The following is an 18,226-nucleotide window of genomic DNA, read 5'->3' on the forward strand; positions in this document are numbered from 1 at the left end:
AATTACTAACATCTATTATAGACAAGAATATGTTTGTGAATTGAATAAATTGATTGATTGATTGATGTCAATAAACTACCAGAATAGATGTGATGCACCGTTTAGAATCCTTAGTGTAGTTAATTAACCGTTAATAAAGCGTTATTTTCAACACCTCGACACGCGTTTCGATCATCAAGTGATCATCTTCAAGAGAATTATCACACTGATTCACCAGAACACATGTAATGGATTGTTTGGAACCTTTGGTTGTTCTTCTTCAATCTTCCTCTTGAAGGTGATCACTTGGTGGTTGAAAAACGTTTCAAAGTGTTAAAAATAACGATTTGGTTTCGGAAAGGAACATCAGAAATATTCAGAACACAGATTTTCTCAGTTTCACACTTTTACCAGTGCCTCAATAGCCCCCCACCACTGAAAGGGGCAGATTTGAGAACACAGTGAAGAATGCTTCCATAGAACAACATTTTCTATTCCAAACCAGAAGTAAATCAACGAAACCTAACCTAAATCTAACTCTCTTTCTTTGTTTCAGTTTCAATACCTCGTAGAATCATCAAGGCTAGCCAATCTAACTCTCTCCTACAAGCAAGTGACGGTATTTGCTCCAACCAACGCAGCTTTCCAGGAATTCGAGCAGATCAACAAGGAAGATTCAGAATCCATGGTTCTGTATCATATGAGTGAGTTTATCATTATATCTGACACAAAAATCATTTGTTTCATTCCATCAGATGGGAAGATTGTGGTTTTGCTTGAATGGTTTGACATGCATTCAAAATTTCGTTTCAAAATCCACGTCAATACTTGTCAAATTACCACTTAGACAAGAGAAATATGATGAAAGTGAGACATGAACGTTCACTGAAAGATCAACATAACACCTACACCTCTATCTGACTGTGTTCCTGATCCATCAGTTGTTTGCTTTAAGTATTTTCCCATCCCAGAAGATACATTCCTCTCTGTTCGGGATTAGGTCTAGAAGGCCTTCCAAAATTCCCTTAGCTCGAAAATGGGACCCCTGGTGTCAACCTTGATTAAATTTCTCTAAACAAGTCAATCTCTGTCCCAATGAGTTTTCTCCATTCAACGACGGCAAACAGAAGATGATAATGATTAATGGTGATAGTTCGGAAATGCGGAGTCTTGATGTTTTTGTCTTGTTGCTCTCCCCATTAATATACCTGATCTTTATTCTCTCCACTCCTTGATAAATGGTGGAACAATTCAGTTCGGAAAGTTTCTTATGTCTCGTAACTAGCTTTTTGGTACGAAAACCTTAACTATAGTAATGTGAAATTAGTTATTTCTTTCGATGTGTTGGTATGATTTTTTATTTGGAAATTGGACTAAGCAATCCGAACTAACTTGGAAAATAATTACTTTGCACGCTCCAGCAACATTGATTCATTCAGTATTCCCTCAATTACATAAAGGTGAAACCCTCCTGAGCTATGACTAACTTTCCCCAATCCACGTTCAACACACTCTTTGTTCCTCTTCCCGAATACGGGCATGACAAAAACATCCAATTTCTGCTACATCTCAACGTCCCGGATAAGAGTAATAAATTAACTCGCCTATAAAGACTGAGACACATTTAATTTACAATGATCAGATACACTTGAGCGAGTACTTGTTCTATGCAAAATTCTCGGGACAAGGAACATATATAACGGCATAAATTTTCTTGCCAGGCAAATCGGTCTCGTAGGATTCAATTGTTTCACGGAGTTACAAGATATCGAAGAGGAACTGTTTCGGATTTAGGTGTCTGGTAGGCTATTATTCTTCCATGAATTGATTTTTTTCACTGGTGCTGAATAAACCTAAGAAAACTGGACTCTCTGCTCCGATTTTTCGAATGATTGTAGATGTGTAGATGCTAATGACGAATCGATGATTTCCTGTCACTTTTGAAGCTCATTAAGGCTTGATAACGTAAAACTGAATTGAATTACTATGAGAAATGATTATCAGTATTGAAATTGTCTAGACTCCCTCCAAGTTTGTATGTAGTGAAGGTTTTCTTATGTGTTTCTGAGGTTTTTCTTCATATCAGCATGATCAGTAAGAATCAGAAATCAATTGTCAAGAACCTTTGTAACGTATTCTAAAAACACTTTATTGTGTGATTTTCACTAGATAGTTTTACAAAAACGCAACACGTGTTTTGGGCTTCCTCGGGCGTGTCTTATTAACTAATTCTACACATTAAATGCTACATATACCTTATTCTACAATTTGAGGTACCTGAATTTCAAGTACCTGAATTTCAAGTACTTGAATGTCAAGTACCTGATTTTTTACCCAAGTTTGTAATGAATTCAATTACCTGAGCTTATGTTCCATTTTCCACATTTGAAAAAATATTCAGTAAGGGAGAGTTATTTAATTCTAATTGATCATTCACTAAATTACCCGAATTCCTGAATCTATTGATTTCTAAATATTCTAGATTGAGTTTCAAACTCTTCTCTTCTAAATGTAACACATCGTATTCCTGATTGAACTCATGTCTTTCTGCTAATAGGTGGTTTGCAAATGTGGAATTCGTCTTTCTATTCATAAAACTGCCTCTATGCTCTTTAATTCTCTGAAAAAATGTTCTTCCAGTTTAGCCAATATACAGTTTTGGACAAGAGCCACAAGTCAGCTAATATACTCCTGATCTATCCAACAACGAAGTTTTGTCTTTATTGTTTTTAATAAATTTACTTGAATTATCATTCGTTCTGTAAGCCACGTTTGAAAGAACCTTTGTTTTATATTTGAAACTTCTCTCTCGGACAGAATAGATTTTCATCAATTTGCACCATATACCATTTTAACGCCTAATTGGCTGGAGGTCTTTGCTTTCCCTTTTTTTGATGACAGGGGGGTTAAGATGGTGATAACGTCAGCAGTAGTTGTTTACTTCTTCATACAAATGGCAACCCACATACTGTATATGTTTGAAAAATGCATATAACAATGTTTACGTAAGCATGGGAGGGGGATAAGAGCTTTGCTTACTTTTGCTGACAAGGGGGATGTGGAAGTAAATAATCGTTATAACTATCCTTACGAAATTTCTGCCCCTAAACACAAATCTTCTGAAATGTGACTCAAATTACAGATCATTTACTGAGCTACCTGAATTGAATTATTGAATGAATGGATGAATGAAAAATACATATAACAATGTTTACGAAAGCATGGGAGGGGGGAGAGCTTTGCTTACTTTTGCTGACAATGGGGTGGTGGGGGTAGGTAATTGTATTAACTATGCTTACGAAATAATTGCCCCTAAACACAAATTTCCTGAAATATAACTAAAAGTACAGATCATTTGCTGAGCTATCTGAATTGAATTATTGAATGAATGGATGAATGAAAAATACATATAACAATGTTTACGAAAGCATGGGAGGGGGAGAGCTTTGCTTACTTTTCCTGACAATGGGGTGGTGGGGGTAGGTAATTGTATTAACTATGCTTACGAAATAATTGCCCCTAAACACAAATTTCCTGAAATATAACTCAAAGTACAGATCATTTGCTGAGCTACCTGAATTGAATTATTGAATGAATGAAAAATGCATATAACAATGTTTACGAAAGCATGAGAGGAGGGTAGGAGCTATGCTTACTTTTGCTGACAAGGGGGATGTGGGGGTAAATGATTGTAATAACTATGCTTACGAAATATTTGCCCCTAAACACAAATCTTCTGAAATATAACTCAAATCACAGACCATTTGTTGAGCTACCTGAATTGAATTATTGAATGAATGAATGAATGAAAAATGTATATAACAATGTTTACGAAAGCATGAGAGGGGGGTAGGAACTCTGCTTACTTTTGCTGACAACGGGGATGTGGGGGTAAATAATTGTAATAACTATGCTTACGAAATATTTGTCCCTGAACACAAATCTTGAATATCAACATAATCCAGAAGAAATCAAAATAGACTAGCACGGCATTTGTATTCTGATTTTATAAATAATAAATAAACACGTGAGTTAAGAAAATATACAGCTATACATAATAACTGCAGTGCGTTACAAAATCTACATCCTGATTTTCTTAACAAAAACAAAATTATATATTTTGTTCGAATCTATACTTAGAAATGCAAAATAAACTCACTTAAAACTCATTCATCACTGTTTCTCTGTACTGGTAAGTCCTAGGAAGCTAAAATTTGGTACATAGGTACTTCTTAAGTCTTAGATGCGGTAAGAGAAAAATTCCAAATACTCCAACTCCCCGTGGGGAGAGAAGGGGGCGGTTACATATGAAAATAACATTTTCATCTCTGTTTCTCTGTACCGCTATATTTTCGGAGGCTGAAATTCAGTGTGTAGGTTCGTTTTACGTTAAAGATGTGGAATAAGAAATGATTTTCAAATATTTCACACATCTTGTCAAACAGGTTAATTTTTGCGTAGTCAAAACTTCGAATTGATGACTCATCACCCGTACAGTCCTGATTTGGCACCCAATGACTTTTTGTTCCGAATATCAAAGGTAAACTGCGTTGTCAACGATTTACGAGCACCGCAAAAGTAGTTGAAGCATTCAAAAACCATCTTTTGTAGGTGTATCAAGAGGAATGCAAAACACGCTTTGACGAATGCAGAGTGTATTGATCATCAAGAAAAATGTAAATATTGCCTATATAGACCACAGAATTATCTATCCAGCAGTATATACTAACCACAGCACAGTAAAATAAATATTGATTGGAGAGACACATGAAATTGGAACAGACAAAACTTTTTTAACAACTCAATAAGAACTCACGAAACACCAAGCAGATCTCTGGCATCAGATTTCATAATCAATAAGTTATACAGCAAGTTCTTACCAGCTCTTTCATCGTTTTTTGTTGCATTCAACATAAGAGCACCTTTCTGAAGCAATCTGGAAATTCTTCCTATGTTCAGTTGAAAATTAATATCCGAAACTCCTCTTGGGCATCTCCTTTCAGAAGAGCATTAATTCATTTCATCCACGTTTCCTTTTCCTGCGAGTATGATATTTCTCTCTGGAAAAATATATCATTGCGAAATAAATGAGTTCTCCTCCAAAAGGAAGCGATACTAATAAAAGTTGTATATGAATCAACAGAATGCAGAGTCAGTTTTCTTTCAAAGGAGTACGATTTACTGGAAGTATATGAGAGTTCAGAGTTTTCACCTGAAACTTGGAATGATTAGTTTGCGTTTTAAAAGTAGCACAAAAAAATCCTCGGGATGGAAATTCAAACTTCCAACAAAGAACATTAATTAATTTCCCAAGGACCCAATTCTTCTATAGTAGCCTTGTTATCAATTTAGAACACAATAGTCCTGTTTCAATCGCTGCAACCTGGAAGAAATCATTCAAAAGCTTGATTAGGAGACAATTGTTGAGGCAATTAGAAACTTTTGTAGCAATTCCACTCGAGAACTCTTCGAAGATTATGGGAATTTGAGCTGGAATAGAACAAAGCGAGCACAGAAAAATTAATTATATTGCGAGAAGTTAATAGAATAAGAGGATTAGCTGGAAAATACGCAGACAGCCTGGACATTTATCAGTGAACGAATTATCTGAAAGCGGATGCTGAAAGCAGACTTTCATTTTCTATCTCTCACATTTTACGATTTTTATGGGAACAGTTGATAGCTTGAAACGAGCAAAAAAACAAGCTCCACACAAGAAGAATGACAGAGCAGGAAAATCAAATTTTTGCTGTGACTCAAATCATAAATATTAACAGATACCAAGAGATAAATTCATTTCCTAAATCCTCCTTCATGTTCACATTCTCGTTTAGAGACACTCCTTTCAATGAAGCCCAAAAAGTCAAGAGAGTTCAGACCCGGCGAACGAGGAGGCCGAAAAATTCTTCCTCCCCTTCCGAAACATCTACTTTGATAGGTGATGGGAGAATTGTCGTACTTGGAAATGTAAATGTGTTAGAGCACCATCTAACTGATACTCACATTTCTGTTTCGTGAAAGACTCAATATACAGCAGATTCTCTGTTGATTCAGTTTATTAAACGAAAAAACAGTATAAAATAAGTTTAAAGGAACTTCCAGCAAGGTCGGTAAATCGTTATGTAAGAGTACCAAGAGGAGCATTTGTTTCTTATCACATTTTTGTGGATTTTATAGCCAAAAGAAAGGGAAAACATTAAATCCATGCCAATTGCGATGATAATACACTCACATTTTTCAGAATACAGCATATGAATCACACAACATTCAAGGTAAGGACCTGGCATCAATTCAGGTCACATCTTAGCTTCTATTTTTGCTTCAGAGGCCTTTCTAAGCTACTTCTCTTGTTACTTCGTTATTCTCTAGGAGTAGAAAACTCCGACCCGCTCCTACGGCCCACAAGACACACAGAACTAACACTGCTGGAGCAAGCTTACTGCACCGGCTGGACCCATTCACATATCATTTCATTGTGACAGATGCTGATCACGTCACTGCAAAGAGATTAATCATTTGCATGAAATCATTTCATGAAATCTTTTACTTACCATCCGTATACTTCGGGTATTGTTTTATAGAATTTTGTGCATAGAAAATATGTTGGAACTCATTAGGGTCACCTCTCAGCATTCCTCTTCGACTGTAACTAACCAAGAATTTCTGAGCGACCAAACATTCAGACAAAGGCTGAATCTGGCAAAGTCTTTCGTTAGATCTATCATTCAACATCCGCTTCAATGTAAGAAAGATATTTCTCCACGAAAAACACCGTCGAAAATTACATCCCGAGCTCAATGTGTGCTGAAGGCAAGCATTGCTCGTTTTAAAAAAGTTTACGTTCTGATGAGTTCCTAATGGAGCCCCCAAACATCCCTCTAAAAGCTCACACGCGTTTGATATGGAAAGTTTCCCTCGACTGTTCAATAAACCTACCGGCATGAGTAAAATAAATAGAATGTGAGAGCAATTCTCGCAAGTTTCGGTTTTTCCATCCATAGGGGAGTGCTGGGAAATATTTTAGCGCGATGAGGGAGGAAAGCGCTGAATGTAAAGTGGATGAAACCTTCAGAATTCTAAAAAACTATTGAAACCGTCTGTACACTACATACGAATAGTTTTTGGAAGTTTCGCTGGGGGTGTTTCTGAATTGGGAAGTTTATTATTTTTATACTGTGCATTTACAGCAAAATGGAAATCAAATTTGAAAACTAGGTCATTCAGCGCCGTTGCCAAATATTCTGGGAGCCATGCTTGTGTGGAAATTGCACTGTAATTGAAAAGCTGTAGATTATATCATTCTTTAAAATTTGATCTATCTCTCGAAGGAATAAAGGGGGCTCAGTTGGGCAGGTCTTCAACCAGTCACATAATTGATATTTCTTGTGATGTATGTCTAACTAATTTGATAGTTGATCCAAATTTTGATGGCAAAAACAAACTCTGATGGTTCACTCGATTAGCTAATACAGTTTGACGACTAATGCAATTTGATAGCTATTACAACTTTTTGATAGCAAATTTAAAATCTGATAGCTAATACAATCATCTAACTAATGCAATTCAATGCAATTTGATTGCTAATAGTAAATTTTGATACTTGATACAAAATTCTGATAGCTTATACTAAATTCTAATCAGTTACCAAATTGTATTGAGTATCAGAATTTGATATCAGATATTAAAACATTGCATTAGCTATCAAATTGAATTAGTCATCGAACTGTATTAGCTATCGAAATAAATCAGCCATTAGAATTATGTATCATCTATTAGATAGCAATCCGATGGCTAATAGAAAATTTCGATACTCGATACAAAATTTTGATAGCTTGTACTAAAGTTTATTGGATGACACAGAATATCAACAGCTGATTCAATTTGATAGCTAATACATGACCGATAGCTAATGATGACCGATGAGCCTATACATCACTTTCAAAAGCTGATAAATTATGATAGCTAAGACGAACATTTTTTGACTAATATAACACTGTGATAGCTCATTTGATCTTATAGCTGATATATTCCATAGCTACAGTTCAATGACTAACTAAATTTGAAAACTTATACAACATTTTCATAGCTGATACAAAAATTTTATAGGTAACATGAAATTTTGATAGCTGAAACAGAATTCCAATAGCCAATACAAAATTTCAATAACTAATTCAATTTGATATCCAATAAAATCTGCTAGCTATTGCAATTCAATGGCTAATGCAATTTGATAGCTAACAGGAGAGTTTGATACAGAATTTTGATAGTTTTTACTGAATTATAATAGATAATACAGAATTTTAATAGCTGATGACCAATGCAATTTGACAAATTTTTTATAGCTGATACAAAAATCGAATAGCTACTACAGTTTCATAACTAATGAAATTCAGTAGCTGATACACCAGTTTGAATACAGATGAAAATATGATAGCTAATACAACATTGTTATGACTAATACAAAACTTTGATAGCTCATTTGATCTGATAGTTAATGAATTTGATAGTGAACAATGCAATTTGATAGCTAATACAACATTTTTATAGCCGATACAAAATTTTGATAAACAATATAAAATTATGATAGCTAATACAAAATTCTTACAGCCAATACAAAATTTCGATAACTGATTCAATTTGAAATCCAATACAATTTGCTAGCTAATGCAATTGATAGCTAATACAATATTCTGATAGCTTGTACTAAATTTCAATAGATAGTACAGAAAGCTTCATATCTAACACAGAAATCTAATGACGAATACAAAACTTTGATAACTCATAGAATTTGATAGCTATTGAAATTTGATAGCTTATAAAGTTTGATTACTGAAGCAATTTGATAGCTAATACAGTTTCATGTTTAATGCACTTTGATATCTCATACAACATTTTGATAGGAGATACAGAATTTCGATAGCTAATATGAAATTATGGTAGCTAATACAAAATTTCAATAGCGAATACAAAACTTCGATAGCTGATTCAATTTGACATCTAATACAATTCGATAGCTGATGCAATCGAATGGCTAATGAAAGTTAATGGCAAATACAGTTTGATGACTGATGCAATTTGACGAAATTTTGATAGCTGATACAAAATTCTATCTCCTGTTCGATGTCTGATACATTTTCACAGATTACTGATGCCTGAATATTCTCGGTATTGATTTTGACCTTGTTGACATAACCTGAAACTTAAATTTCTACCAGTTTGCCATTATAATAAAAAACTGCATGTCTTCAGCGAAGAATAGTATTAGCAGCTGATGTTTAGGAAATTGAAAAACGAGATAAGTTCAGTATCATAAACGAAGCAATTTATTCTCAGCCGCAGTAGCAGAAGAAACGTTTTGTACTCCAAATAAAAGCCTTTATTCTCACAATGGAAGATATGTTGAGTTGGAAACTTCATACAAATGGGGTCCGGAGATATTGCTGCTGATCTGTGATAGATTATCAAGTCTACCTACCAATTGTAAACTCAAAATCACACTCCATACATCGAGTCCATAACTCCGTGGTGACTTCGGTAGTTAAACTACCGATTATTTCACGAATAACTCAACCTTCATGTCGAGTAAGCAGTTCCAGTGCCATTATACTTGTTCAATTGGGTTTTCAATCCCGCTCAGAAAATTAACATGGGTTCTATATATGTATAATCCTGTACAACAGCCATTATCCTGCATCATGATTTGATTACCCTCTTGTACCTCGTATTGTACTTCCTTCAACTAGTGGCCTCTTGATCCCGACAACAATATGGAGTTACAACCCCTCCAGTGTGGGGTTTATACATGGAATAAACGGCCCTAGGAAAAGCTGCTCAACAACGGATAATTGGATTTTGATGAGGTTCTTTTGAAATTACGAGGATGTTTAATTTTCCGCCAATTCAGCCGGAGGAATGTTCATAACGCGACAGAAACTGATAGAAATATACTAAACATCAGTTAGAGGATATGATGGAGAGAAATTCAGCGCTGATAAAGAGATATTCGTCAAAACTGAAGACTTTTTTGAGGCTAAAGACAAGACGTACTATAAAAATGCTATCAAAAAATTGTTATATCGCCTCGGAGGCAACTATATTGGAAGTCAAAATCAAATTTCATCACCAAAATGTTTTTCAATGACTACAGTTAGACATGCAATAAGATTAGGCCCGAGACTTTCCAGCCCATGTAGTAATAGCATTTATCATTGAAGTTCAGTTAAAAGTCATTCGGTCGCCTCTTGGGTTAAAACCAATGAACTATAATTCAGTGCTTCGAATATCATATGGGTCAGCTACTCCGCATCCAGTACATTCAAAGTTTCACTGCAAAACGAGGAATAGTAGTATTTAAGCCCCGCTACAGAGGATGAAGTTGGAGTTTAAACGAGGTGAGATTTCGGTATTCCGTAATAAGCTGTGGATGTGTTTTGCGTTTTGATGAACAGGAAATAGAAGATTATGCTCGGGAATATTTAATTCCGCTGCTTTGTCAGAAAAGCGAGTGGTCTCATACAAAGTAGACTGAATTAGACGTGAGTGTTTCTTCAAATCATTTCATTGCCTTAGTTGGCTTCTATTTAGAGACATTAATACCTCTATTTCACGACTCGTTACTATTTAGCAAGTTTGATGAAATATATGTACATATTGGCATGAATCTGAATTCGAAACAAGATACATCTCTTTCAAAAGATAATAGATTTATGTGTTGGTGTTTTTAGGAATTATCACTACATAATGAACCAATGTTTTTACTGTCATCTCAACTTTTTCTTACTTTGGTTACTCCCTCCACATTTTTCCAGTTACTATTTTTGTTCTTCTTTCACTTGTGTTACTCGAGAAGTGATTCATTTTTCCGAATCAACAAGTATTCAGTGTTGAATATTTCTCCACTAAGTAGAAGACTTTCCTCAATAAAACCAACAGAGTACAACCGATTCTACAAGTATGATCAGTTCTTTTTCATTTGTAAAATTGTAACTGAAACTTTCTCTATGTGTACTCGTATCGAAACACAATTGTAATTCCAGTCTTTCAATTATCCTCAAATATATTTGACTATTAAGTACGATCTACCCACCATGTAATACAGAATTTTGTTGTAAAGTAAAAAAAATACTCGAAAAAGTAACAACACTGAAGTATTCCCATTCCAATTAACTCATCTACTGAAAAAGAATCACTTTTTCTCGATGCACAAACATTATATCTGAAAAAAGTCATGAAATTTCCACACAGTGTAAACGAATGGCCAAAGAAAATCAGACAAATGTAAAACTCAACCGAGACAGCAGAGCGAAATATGCAAGAATTAGCACTTTGAACTTTCAATTGAATTTCCACCGTTATAATTGAGCAAACTGAACAATTATTCGGTGAAGACAGTTTCCACAACTGATATAGAGCGGCAGTCGCATATGCTTGATGCAAATTAAATTCTGTTCCGGTAGAGCGATTAGATATATTACTGTGCCTGATTCAAGACATATAACTTAGCTTGCTGAATCACTTGAAGCATTTGATTTCTACTCAGTGTGGGTGATTCAGAAACTAGACGTTGATATGTTCTTCACAGCTAATTTTCCTGTTGCATAATCTAATGGGATTCTTCAAAACATCTGTTTCAGAAATTACTTGGAAAAAACAACTCATTGATAGCTAGGTTTTTGGCTTCAGAATTTCAAACTATGTGTCACAATCAACCACAAATGTTTTTACTTTGTAGGTGTTATCGATTATGATAGCTAGTTGATGCTAAATAACTCACTTCGGTTGGAAATGTCTCTTTGTTCATATCCACATACAGGGAAAACCCTCGTGGAGTTCAACCATATTTATTTCATTATATACGTAATTTTTCATTATTCTATGTATTGATACTCTGATATTCTAAAGTAAATATCATTATTATTATTATGCATTTCTATCGCCCCTCTATATACTCTTGAATAGTAATTGTATATAGGGATGCCACAGGAATTTATAAACACACTGACAATTTCGTTCGAAAGAAAGAGGGAACTAAAATAAGCAAAATCCAATCACCACACACACCACCTATAGAATAGAACCAGAGATACATTCCAGTAGGATCTGCTCTAAGAACAACTCAGTACTTTGTACTCGTCTTACCGCCTAATTCCTACGGATGGTTCATCTAAACTCTTATCTACCTGGACCCAACAAAAGATTCATTGTAGTTTCTAAGTGTGCCGTTAGGCCTTCACAATGCCCCAGCTACGTAGCAACGGTTTATCGACCGATGTTTTGACGTAATTGTATGTAACTTTTCCAAAGCACGTTGATTAACTTGTTAGAATGCTATTTGATAAACAAAAGATAGGCTCAAGTTTGAAAGAGGTCAAATGTAAAGTCTGTATGGCAGAATCGCCACAATAATTTTCTTGTCTTTTTTTACGAATTCGAAAACCGAAGCACTTCCATCATATTATTGATATGTTACTTTCTTTCAGCTAATGTTCCGAAGACCACCGACCAATTAGGCAGTTCATATACGTCTCTCTACTCAGAACTCTCAGGAAATCCACCTTTATGGATAACTCATGTTTCCGGAACCTATCATGATGACATATACGTGAACAATGCGAGGATTCTAGTGAGCCAGTCAAACATTCAAGGAAATGAGAATAATCTGCTGCAGGTGAGAACACCACTTAGTGGATAAGAATACAGCGAATCACCAACAGTTCGGCAAGATCGCCCTGCATATGTATAATTGAGAATCCCGCTTCGGTCATTGTACTCATTTACTCAATGAAATTATCATCCTACGTGATTTACACGATACAAAACAGACCCCACTTACTTTGAACCATATGTTTCCAGCCCTAATAGAAACCTTTCATTTTCTCTTTTCGCTCCCCCTACGTCAGAATCATCCCTTATTAAAAACAGAGGCTATTCCAAATGATATGAGACCGGTGTGTTCAACGACAGGGAACATACCTGATTGAAGGTATAATTTACTTTTTCATGCAACATTAAGTGTATAAAATCATCCCCCATTATTCCCGAGAGGGTTGCCCGTGATTGCTGGACCGGTCTACTTTCCGAGGAGCTCTTTCAGCATTTTACGATTTTCCACCAAATATATTCCAAACTGACCGCTATAGTAGGGGAAATGTGACCAAAATTCTAATTTCCAAGATGATATGAAAATTCAATCTTCTTGTGCGTTGAATTATCTCGTGAAAAGTCTATAACTCGCAGTATAAGAGTATTATTTTGAAATATCACCAAAATATTGATATTAAATAGATTTTTTTTTAATTAATGTTATTCTGACCATTTTTTCACTTTCTAAAAGGTCTACCTTGGGACAAAATTTGAAATGTTTATTAAAGTTTCAGGGCATACTACGATATTTTTTCTCAGTCGAAAATTTTTTATTAGCGATTTTTTTATTGGAAAAATTACTACGCCACTGGATTCAGAGTGCCTCTAAATAGGTGTCACCAAATTTCATGAAAAAATATTCATTATTAACAAAGTTATGACAACTCAAAAATTCGAAAACTCTCACAGCTAACAGTCACAATATATCATTTTTTTTAAGATTTCAACAATAGAGTGCCGCCAGATGGAAAAAAAAACAAATAGCGTGAATATTTTTAATGAAAATATCGGAATTACATTCACACGATTCAACTAACAATGAAGCAAAAAATTTTAATAAACATAACTAATAACTAATTATTGAAATGTTTCGATTCAGTGCAACAATTAATTCTAACTCATATTCTAGTAGCCTCTACTAATCCACCACGTATTTCGATACATGTGTCGTAGCGCTTACGAATGTTTCTGATTACGTTCCTTAGTTCTTGAGGGCTAATATATGCACATGTAACAGTTCGCCTTATGAGAAGACGCCCTGTATTTTATTTTTAATTTTGTGGTCTCACATATTTATCTGAATAGGAAAAATTGAAGTTCATGGGGATACGATATCTTACTGAACGGATGTATATAGGATTTGTTCGTGCTAAAGGCATATTTCTTAACCACAAAATACAGTGGGTTTATTCACAGTTACTTTGTAAGGGCCAGACGAAAAAACTCATTATTATTGATAGCTGGAGACACTTTGTTTATGAAACGCAGCTGGGTCTTTTGAAAAGTCAGCGATAAGCTGGGAACGTTATGCTAAAAACCACTTAAATACTTAACGAATCACGAAGCGACTGAAAGAACTAAATGATAGAATTGAATTCTCTGATTGGATGTATGGGCCGTAACTTTGCCATTCAATTTTGAGAAGGGAAATATCCGCGGACTTAGGAAAATTTTGTCGTGAGAGAAAATAGGGAGAGTGGGTTTTGCCGGAAAGTCGTGAGGTGTCCGTCGGTGATTTTGGGTCGTCGAAGGGTCGATTTGAGAGAAAATAATTAGAGGGTTTAAGTTTGGGGAGTCGTGAGGTGTCCGTCGGTGATTTTGGGTCGTCGAAGGGTCGATTTGAGAGAAAATAATTAGAGTGGGTTTTGCCGGGAAGTCGTGAGGTGTCCGTCGGTGATTTTGGGTCGTCGAAGGGTCGATTCGAGCAAAATCAATTAGAGGAGAATTTTTTTGAGATAAAGTCGGAAAACTAATTAAGTAGTAGGAAGAAAGGGGTAACCGAGAGTTCAGTCGCGAGTTATTCGAAAAGGGTGATATTCAAGGTACTTTTGGGAGTTTGGGAAAAACCCGATTTTCCTTTCCTTCTTTCGGGTTGCAAATTCGACGAGTGAAATTCGGAATTGGTGTTAGATTCAGTGAACCATAAAAGGATTAGCCGCGTTCTATAGCTGAACGGAGGAATAGAGCTATTGGTAAGTAAGTTTTAGGGTTTTTTCGTCTGGTGGCTAACCATATAATTTTATTGAAACACTGTGGGTGAATATTTATTTAAATAGTTTGTCTCATATAGAGTTGCCGAATAAAGGGTATGCTTATGAATATTAAATCGAATGCCGGTTGAGCATGCTCTTATGGTCTGGTTGTTAATTTGATGGTCTGGTTTCTTTTTGCTTATTTTTGTCGTTAATATTATATTAATTTGTAAGTTTCGAATTTCTTATATATTTTTTTTTATTATACTTATCAACTTTGAAAGCGGTGTATTATTGCCGGTAATTATACTGGTAGGAGAGCAGGGGGAAAAGGGGAACATAGAGTATATTTATATCTCACAATACATGAGAGAACTCACTAGGAAAAGTTCATAAGAGGTATCAATGGCATATCCCGACAAAGCGCCTGGAAGGACTTAAGTGAAGAAGTTTTCTATACTAAAACAGTGCCTATTTGATAGGAGAAGCTAAGCCAAACCTTTGGAGGGTGATTACTTCTGCAGACAACATCTAAGATAGTTCTCTGGTAAGTATCATTCTTCGTTTCTAAATTTCAAATGGTGACAGCGGCTGCTCTAATTTTAAGTTTGGCTATAGTTTTCCCTAGCAAAAAGTATCTTCCGCTTTAAATACAGAGTTCAAACCCATCATAGGGGTTACAAATGGTAAAAGCGGTGGGATTTATGTTGAATTTTTCCTAGGGAGAGACACTTTGAATTTTTCTATTGTGAGATATTTTGAATTTGTCGACGGGGAGATTTTCTGTTGATTTTTTGTATTTGGGGATTTTTCTTTTTAGAAGGTGGAGACGAAACGGTTATTATTTTTCTCAAGACGTTGGATTGTTGAAGTTTTTGTTGAAAACAAAATTATTTTTCTTATAAATCAATAGGTGAAGTTATGCAATCGACTGAGCCGTGTTGAGATTATTTTTTCAAAGGAAATTTGAAGGGAAAAGAATATTGGGTGAGGGAAATAAATATTGAATAATATTTTGAGAAAGAACAGGAATTTTCGTTAGAACGTGAATGGTTCAGAAAGATAGGACGAAATAAAGATCCATAGATTGAGGAAGTGTAGTTGAATGATGTTGATCGAACTGGTGGAAGTGAATTTTGTGGAATTGACAAAGTAAAAATTTACATGGTACCTTGTCAGATCACATGAAAAAGTTTCTTTTTGTAGAATTGTTGGGGGTTTGAAGAGAATGTCCTGTTGAATGTGTCGAAACGAATCGAATAGGGTTTAATAAAAAATAAAAAAAAAAACGTTATTTAATGAAGAAAAAATTTAATTGAAAACATTTGGGAAACAAACCTTTTTAAGTATGAAATGATATCGAAACAAAGCATCGAGAATTTTATTGAACGAAAAATGAATTGAATTAGGTTTGGAAAGTGTTCTTTTCGAATAACGTCAAAATAAAAAGTTGAATCAATTATTTTTTTTTAATTTTGGAGTGAAAGCAAAAGTTGAAGGAACTCGAGGAAATAACACATTGAAATGAATAATTTGGGATTTTTTTTTTGAACGAAATTAATTGAATAAAAAGTTGAATTGAATATAATTTTTTTTGTTTTACTGTTGTGTGAAAAAGTAAGTTGGATGATTGTTATTGAATGAAAAAACCTGATTTGAACCCATTGTTTTGCGTTCTCTTTTGAAGTAATTGGGGTTAAGTCGGATGACAGAAACAGTTGAAGGGACACCCTAAAGAAAAAATAAAGCCGATTCCTTTAAAATAAAGAGTGAAAAAATGGAAGTAAGAAGTTGAAATCAGAAATAGTAAATAAAAAGTTGATTTCAATCGGGTAATCAAGTAGGGATTTTCAGAGTAGGTTCGTCGGAGAGAAGCCAAAAAAAAATAAAAAATAAAAATAAAGGTAGTATCGCTTTCTAGCTATAATTTTTGATGCATGTAAAGTTCACCCACTTATACTAACCCATAAAAATGATTACAACCACAGGAACAACTAGTACCACAGGTACTCCACCGATATATACGAGGGCCGAAATGATGATGCCAATGGCGTACTCATTGGGAATGATTGCGTCAACCCTGGATGTTTTTTCCGGAAAGGAGGTTATTAAATATTTTGAAAAACTAGAGCAAAGGTCTAGCTTAGACGGATGGTCTGAGGACCAAACTGTCAAGTTATTGAAATTTAAATTAGTAGGTGAAGCTTACAATTTTTTTAAAGCCGATCCAAATTTGGATACATTGTCTTACAGCGATCTTAAAGCACGATTTATTGGAAAATTTAGACCGATTAAATTACCAGGGGAGAACCAATTGATGTTGAGTAGGTGTTATCAAAGGTACGAAGAAGATGTCTCAACTTATTGTACGAGGTTACGCGCCTTAGGGGCCAAGCTGTTAAACGAAGATTTGGAAAGAGCTGAAGCCACAGAAATTGCGGGATTGAAGAAAAAGAATAAGGAAATTATAATGAATCAATTTAAGATAGGACTACGGAAGGATTTATTGAGAGAAGTTGGAATTTTGTTGCTAAGGGAACCAGATTTGGACCTGGATAAGGCAGAAACACTTGTGAGGCTACAAGAGACTACACTTATGATGATTCAAGGGAAAAGAAACTCTTCGAATGTTTCGCAAATCGATCAGGAAAAGATCTGTTTCAATTGTGGGAAAATGGGACATCTATCTACAGTTTGTCGAAGTGGACGAGAAAAAATGCCGAGCAAGAGTTTTAGTTGCTACAAGTGTGGAAAAATAGGGCATTTGTCAAGAGAATGTGGCAGCGAAGAAACAGTAAGGAAGGTGACTTGTTACCACTGTAACAAAGTAGGACATTACGCGAATGTATGTCCAGAAAAACGGAATCCACCCGGAAATTGGAGCCCACGGAGACGATATGACTCTTATGAAAAAGGGCGAAGAGAGAATACAAGGAAGGTATTAGATCCACAAACCGAAGAAACCGGAAAGAGGCCGGTCGATTTCAGGAACTTTGGAAATGGTCGACATACCGGGGCGATTCCAAGACAATCGAGACCTGATGGATGTTTTTCAGCGAGAAGCGAAGAAAATAAGAACGCTTTAAACTAAGTAGGCCGACTTTTCAACCCCAAGAAAGCGGCCAAAGTAGGTATTTTTATAGGGGAAAACTAGAAACGGCAAGAAGATGTTGGGATGCAGGAGAAAGGAATTGGAAAGGCGAGAATGGAAGAAAACGAAACCCTCGTGGAAGAGAAAGAAGCCAAAGGATGGGCAGCAAACAAAAGTCTTTGCAAATACCCCAGGTGGAACGACAGGAGATACCCTATATAGTGATTCTTCAGGTAAATGGGGAAACCTGTAATTGTTTAGTGGACACTGGAGCGGCGGTCACATTGGTAAGAAAAAGTCTGGTGCCAGAAATCGATATTAA

The 18,226-nt window shown here is 35.3% G+C and overlaps 2 protein-coding genes across 4 annotated transcripts in view; both read left to right on the top strand.

The window, feature by feature from the left end:
- Positions 1-18,226, top strand: part of tmod (tropomodulin) — a 231,712-nt gene that overhangs the window by 208,608 nt on the left and 4,878 nt on the right. The window lies entirely within an intron of this gene.
- The window catches only part of Fas1 (fasciclin 1 Fas1 domain-containing), a 191,427-nt gene that overhangs the window by 126,402 nt on the left and 46,799 nt on the right, over positions 1-18,226 (top strand). The window contains exons 2-3 of the mRNA XM_023156487.2: positions 536-683; positions 12,459-12,646. Coding sequence (XP_023012255.2) covers positions 536-683; positions 12,459-12,646 — 336 coding nt within the window. The remainder of the gene's footprint in view (positions 1-535; positions 684-12,458; positions 12,647-18,226) is intronic.

This window comes from Leptinotarsa decemlineata, unplaced genomic scaffold (genome assembly GCF_025532065.1).
Source record: "Leptinotarsa decemlineata unplaced genomic scaffold, Ldec_3_MD MMD2_tig00026361_RagTag_RagTag, whole genome shotgun sequence".
NCBI lineage: Eukaryota > Metazoa > Arthropoda > Insecta > Coleoptera > Chrysomelidae > Leptinotarsa > Leptinotarsa decemlineata.